At 36.1% G+C, this 6,954-nt stretch overlaps 1 protein-coding gene across 1 annotated transcript in view; it reads left to right on the top strand.

Annotated features, from left to right (window-relative positions):
* Positions 1-188: 188 nt before the first annotated feature.
* BAZ2B (bromodomain adjacent to zinc finger domain 2B) overlaps positions 189-6,954 on the top strand; it is a 240,788-nt gene continuing 234,022 nt past the window's right edge. Inside the window, exon 1 of the mRNA XM_042781069.1 lies at positions 189-333. Within this exon, the coding sequence (XP_042637003.1) occupies positions 189-333 (145 nt within the window). The remainder of the gene's footprint in view (positions 334-6,954) is intronic.

Below are 6,954 nucleotides of genomic sequence, written 5' to 3'. Positions count from 1 at the left end.
TAGATATTTTTACTTTTGTATTTTTATCTACTACATATTTTATCTTTCTGAACATATATTTCTAAATTTATTTCATATTTTAAAATAATATGTGTGAAAAGTTTGACGTAATTTCAATACGGTTTATACATATGGATAATTCCACTATCTAATACAAAGAATTAACGTTTGTTTCCCCTCTCATAGATATGGAGTCTGGAGAACGCTTACCATCCTCAACAGCTTCCTCTACTACACCAACTTCATCTTCTACACCTTCTGTGGCTTCAGCTGTTTCAAAAGGCGGCCTTTCCACTGGAGCTGCTTCACTTAGCTCTGCAATCAACCCATGTGGTGAATATACTTTCTCGAACTCAATTTTATATTGCTAATCTTCTAATAATTTGCATTCACAGTGTTCTATACAACCCTGAATAAAATTTTCTATTACCTCTGTTGACCTGTTCAATAATGGCTAGGTTAAATATTTATTCACTTTGCTTTGGAGAGGTGAGGGAGGTGGGCAGGGCAGAGGGAAGCAGTGTAGCACTGGTTATTCCATGCTTATTAGAAGTTCTCTCTGAGAATTTCATATGAATGTCTTAATTTTTTTGGTCATTTTAGACCCCTGACAGAGTGAAGAAATGAAGAGAGTTTTTTGGGGTGAGATTAGATAGTAGTTACTTTACTTACCTCCTAATCATCCTCAGCCACTCTAGAGTTACGAGCATGACTTAACACACCACATCTAACACTGGACAGATGAGGTTGACAATAATTTATTAGTCACATGTACTCACAGCCCAGGAGAACAGGACACCACATGCCATGCAAGGCCCCATGGAGGATGCATCTGGAAACAGAGTGAAACAAAAGGGGCTATGAAAGGCAAGCTTTGAGGTATCAGGTGGATAGGGCATTCCCTGGTTCCTGTAGGAAGATATGATTGGCTTGTTTGAATAATCCCTCTAGCTGGCCAAAAGCTGAAGCCAACCACTCAAGGTTAAGCAGAAACTGTGCTTGATAACTTTGATATAGAGGGCTGTCATGGATCAGAGTGAAGAGGGGAATTTGTTAGGCCTTTTAAGGCCCATTGAATTTTACCAGATGTCAAAACAGCACATAAAATTGAGCCTTAAGTTTAGTCTTTAACACCACACAGTGCTATGGACTGTTTGCCCCAAATTTGCTTCCAATGTTTAAAATGACATTCACCAAACTGTAACTCTCCCAAGACATACACTAAGGCATATTATTTACTTGATGGAAGAAGTTTTAAGATATAGAGAATGACAAGATTCTCTAGCCTGAAAGTTGCATGAACAAAGTTTTTATTGCTCCAAAGTAAGCTTTATTTCAGGAGTGAAATTATGCTCAATTTTGTTTCATTGTGTAGAAGACATTTTTAATTACCAACCTCCTAAAAGATTTTTGGCCTTTTAGACAGGTTTGGTAGAATACTTTCTTTTTAAAAATACAAAACAAAACATGTAAACTTGATTAATAAGTTTTTTATCCCTAGGAAGCTTTTTAACCTTGAATATTTTTTATTTCATATATTATTTCATGTGTATTAGTAGAAAATGATATTTTACTTTCTCAAAATTCAGTTTGTATTTTCAGTAAATGAAATGCATAAATATGGATTATTGTTTTATAAAATATTTGTGAAGTGTCAAATGCAGTTTTCTCATTTTCACAGTAGTTAGTTCCTATAATGCTATTGTAAATATTGAATTAGTGAATACTGAACTATTGCTTCTAAGGGAAATATATTAGATTTCTACAAGCATCTGGTCACAATATTTTTATCAATTGATCAATATATAACCTAGTTTTATGTGTTGGTTGTTGTTGTTGTTGTCCTTTTAGTTGCCACTGAGTCAGCTTTGACTTTTGGTAACTTTATGTAAAGTAGAATGAAACATTGCCCAGTCTTATACCATCTTTAAGGAGCTCTGATAGCGTAGTGTCTAAGGCACTTGACTGCTAACCAGAAGGCTGGACGTTCAAACCCACCAGCCACTCCTCGGAAGGAAGATGGGGCAATGTACTTCTGTAGTGATACTGCCTTGGAAACCCAAGGAGGGGTCGCTATGAGTCAGGTCCGACTCGATGGCACATAACAACAACAACAACAACATACCATCCTTACAATCATGTTTCTGTTTAAAAATACCATATTTAGTATATATTTCTGATTCATTAACATTGGACTTGTAGCCAGTGGCACTATAATTCATGCCTAATGAAGCTTATCTAGCACACATGTGTTTTCTTTATAAATCGCATTATAGCCTTGCACTTAAGAACACTAGAAAACACTTCAGCACTATATTTGGGGGCCATTTTGAACAACAAAAATCACCAGACACACACAAAAAAAGCTTAAGAAATGCAAAAAAAAAAAAGAAAAGAAAAGAAAAAAGCACTAAAAGACCATTAAAAATGCTTATTTACCCTAAGAGATATGAAACAGAAGGTAGAGTATTGCCTGGTTTGACCTCAGTTAGGAGGTGTGCATCAAGGAACTTAAAATTTTTGCCATTCTCTCCATGTGTTCATGAAATGAATGTGACAGTACCATGACTACTGATTTGAAGGTTGTAAATAAAATTTGTAAAAGTAGGTCAATTCACAAATATGGAATCCACAAACAATGATTGACTGTACATATTTGTATATACGTATATGATTGCTTGTCTGTTGTATGAGTTTTTTAAAATATATTTTGGATATTAAACCCTTATCAGATATAGGATTACCAAATATTTTCTCGCATTCTGTAAATTATTTTTTTTTTACTTTCTTGATAAAGCCCTTTCATGTACAAAAGGTTTTCATTTTGATGAAGTCCAATTTACCTATTTTATCTTTTGTTGCTAGCACTTTGAATGTCATGTCTAAGGATCCATTGTCAGAACCTAGATCGTTGTGCCTTATTCTGCTGTTTTTTTCTAATAGTTTTATGGTTTTAGTTTTTATAGTTAGATCCTTGATCCATTTCTAGTTAGTTTTTATATATGGTGTGAGGTAGGGATTGTACTCCATTCTTTTACATATGGAGATCAAGTTGTCCTAGCACCATTTATTGAAGACTATTCTTTCCTCCATCCTATGACTTTTAATCTCTCTGTGTCTTTATATTTAAAATGAGTTTTTTGTAGACAACATAACTTGTTGTAGACAACAAGTTGTAGACAACTGGGCCTTGTTTTTTTAATGCACTCTGATAGTTTATTTTATGTGATATATTTAGACCATTCACAGTTAGTGTTATTATTGATATCTACCATATTTTTGGGAGCTCTGGTAGCTACTCCTCAGAAGGAAGGCTGGGCAATCTACTTTCATAGTGATACCTCCTTGGAAACCCAAGGAGGGGTCACTGTGAGTCAGGTCCAACTCGATGGCACATAACAACAACAACAACAACCATATTTTTAGCTGTTTTCTGTTGTCCTTCCTTTTTTTTTTTTCCCCCTTCTCTTTTTCTGCCTTCACTGGTTTTAATTGAAATTTTTTTAATTCCATTATTTCTCCTGTCTTAGCATATACCCTGTTATCTATTTTACATTTTTATAATGGCTGGCAATATACACTGACAACCAAACTAAATCCATTTTCAAATAAAACTATATCATTTCACAGGTAGTGCAGATACCTTGTAACAGTATTTTCAATTCTTGTCTCCCATCTCTTATTATGTCACCGTCATTCATTTCTTTTCTCTATGAAAATAATGCTACTATCATTATTTTGAAAAAACTGTTAATAGATTGATTAAGAATAATGATAAGAAAAAAATTTTACTTTACTTTCATTTAGGAGCCCTGATGTGTAAGTGCTTGGCTGTTAACTGAAAGGTTTGTGATTTGAACTCAGCCAGTGGCTCAGTGGGAGAAAGGCCTGTGTATCTACTCCTGTAAAGATTATGTCCTAGAAAACCCTACGGGGCAGTTCTGCTCCATCACGTAGGGTCACTATAAGTTAAAAATCGACTCAACAGCACCCAACAACATTCCTTCTGTTACTCTTTAATTCTCTTCCTTTCTTTATATAGATCTGACTATATCATTTTCCTTTATATTTATCTGGCTAGAAGTTAGACTGTGTTTTCTGTTTCTTCTAACTGTGCAAGAAGGTAAATTTTCCTCTAATACCCTTGTTTTTATCTCCTCTGTTGTCTTTGAGTTTCCCTAAAGATTCCTTCCTAAGTAGAGTCTAAGGCTTGCAGTTCTTTCAACTAAAATGCCCTGTTATTATACAGGAGCCCTATTGATATACTGGTAATGTATATAGAGAGAATAATCATTCTTTAGTCCTATGATTACGTCTCAGGGTTTTAACGATCTCGTGTCCTAGGTTTTGACCTATACAGGTGCCACTCAGCTTTTTTTCTCTCCGCTTCTGTAACAAAGGATGGCTAGAAGGGGCTGGAGTAGGGTATTTTTCTTTCCCCATGTCAAAGGCTACAGTTAGTCATTTGTCTTCCCCCATATTTGTTAGGCTTTAGTGAAACTCAAGTCTGTTAGGTTTGGGTAAAACATTTCTTTTAGAGCAGGCTTTTCTTAAGAACAGAAAAGCTCTGGACAAGTTTCAGCGTGGTTAGTTTTCACTCCCCATGATGATGCGTTAGGGGATTTTTGTCCAGTCTTCAGAGTGAGCATCTAGTGAGGTTTCTGGAGGTATAATTTAGGAAATGTTGGCATCTCTCTGAGTCTCCTCTCCTTCCCCAAGTTTTTAGCTCCAAATTAGTCTACACTGAGCCTCCAATTATTTGTCAATAACAGTTTAAGTGTTCCTACCACTAGTGGTTCTTGTGTGGGCTTCTGCTCAAAGCTTCCATTCTGTATCTGCCTATCTTTAGTTTTGGGTGTAGCAGTTTGCTCTGTTACCTCAATTCCTTGATTGATTTAAGAAGATTTGTTGATTTTCAGTTCAGATTTTTTCTTATTGTGAGAATAAGAATGACAATTTCCAAACGTTTTACATGTCAGACTGGACTCTGGTTTTTTTTTTTTGTTTTTGTTTTTTGTTTTTCCATCTATGGAGATAGCAAAATAGTTCATCTCTAAAATATCAAAACCTCAACAGTTCTTTAATTGCCCCTGTGAGGTCATTCTGTTGTTTTAAACACCTATTTTAATTGGCCTCTCTCTGTCATCTTCCTTAAAAGTATGTCTGTAAGAATTCCTCTGAGTTATAAAGTAAATCCTCTGAGTTATAAAGTAAATCAAACACGTTTTCTCACTTTGAATTATCAAATAATTTCTTTTGAAGCAAGACCTTGCAAGAGTCTGGAATTTTACCTACTGTCAGCCTGTTAATACTTTCTGGGTGCTGACAGAAAACATGAGACTCCTGGATGAGAGATTTTATTGCTCACTGCACAGCAAACAGCATGAGCCTAATGTCAGCTTTGGTTCTCCATGATCCCCAAGATCCGCTTGGATGATATGGAGGGTCCCAGGTTGGTGCTCTGCATGCAGTAGGTTTGTGTCATAGCTAAGGAACACTGAGCTCGAGGAATCCACTGCTTTTTTAGTAAACAAAAGCAAGCTGAGTCTTTTTCTGGAGGAGGATGTTAACTTTATCCTACAAGATTCTTTGCTACAAACACAATATTCAGAAGTGGCCCACATAAAGTCCAGTCCAGGCTTACTGTCTTAGCATATGCAACAATAACATAACGGGACACTCAGAACCCTTGAAGGATTGCTTCTAATAATACACGTTTAGTTTTATTACTGTAACTTGAATAGAAAATAACAATGTAGTAAAGATTGGTTAATCCAAAGTTATCTGTGTATATGGGAATTGTTGGTCTTATCAGAAGAGTAGTATTTCTTTTACCTTAAGAAACAGTTTAATTTAGTTTTTTTTTTTAAATTAACGTGCCTACATCCAAACATAATTTGGGTCAAGTTTCAATAAATGTTTTAGTTATGTGCCATCGAGTCGGACCCAACTCCTAGTGACCCCTCCTTGGGTTTCCGAGGCAGTATCACTATGGAAGTAGATTGCCCCATCTTCCTAGATGGTGCTCGGCTACCACTGTCAACCACTCGGAGGGGGATCTATGTAGGAGATCCTGGATAGGGTGGGAGAACAATGTGGAACAAAACTCAAAATCATTTGGGGGATTAAAAAAAAAAGGACCAGGTTTGCTGGTCTGATGGAGCCTGATGGAGCCACTGGGGCTATGGCCCCTAGCTGCCCTTCAGGTCTGAAATTGAACCCACTCCTGTGGCATCCAGCCAAACAAAAGACAGGCATAGGAGTTGAACATTTATACTAGGTAAATACACTCCTTGGAGAGAACAATCATGGGAGAATAGAAGGGCTGTGTATGAATAGGGAAATAGCTCAGGGGACAGGAGTTCATGGAGGGAAGGACACAGGGAAGTAATTATGGGGAGGAAGTGGGTGGGGAGCTGTTGTATTGTGTTAAATTGTAGTGAATGTCATGAGACAAAGTGTATGTGAGCTGCTGTATGGAAGGTGAATTTGTTCTGTAAACTTTCACCAAAATCACAATTTTAGAGATTATCTTTTTAATTTTTTTTAATTGTGATTTAAAAAAAATTAAAAAGATAATCTCTAAAATGTAAAAAGAGATCTCAAAGAAAGTTACATACACTGAACAACAAAAACCAACAACTTAGCTAGTTGGTTGCTAAGATTAAATAGAAAACACAATGGGATACATTCACAAATTTGAAATACAGGTCCCTGCAAACTAAATAAAAGAGATCCTTATTGTTGCCCATTCCAAAGAAGGGTGATCAAACAGAATGTGGAAATTAGTGAACAATATCATTAATATGACATGCAACTAAAATTTTCCTGAAGATAACTCAAAAACACCTGCACTAAAGTTCAACAAGACAGAAAATAACAAATGCTGGCGAGGTTGTGGAGAGATTGGGACTCTCATACACTGCTGGTGGGACTGTAAAATGGTACAACCAT

The sequence above is a fragment of the Orycteropus afer genome, unplaced genomic scaffold (assembly GCF_000298275.1).
Source record: "Orycteropus afer afer isolate SDZICR_OR568_19922 unplaced genomic scaffold, OryAfe1.0 scaffold00084, whole genome shotgun sequence".
Taxonomy (NCBI): Eukaryota; Metazoa; Chordata; class Mammalia; order Tubulidentata; family Orycteropodidae; genus Orycteropus; species Orycteropus afer.
Note: the sequence above shows the minus strand (reverse complement) of the source record. Positions and strands in the feature narration are given on the sequence as shown.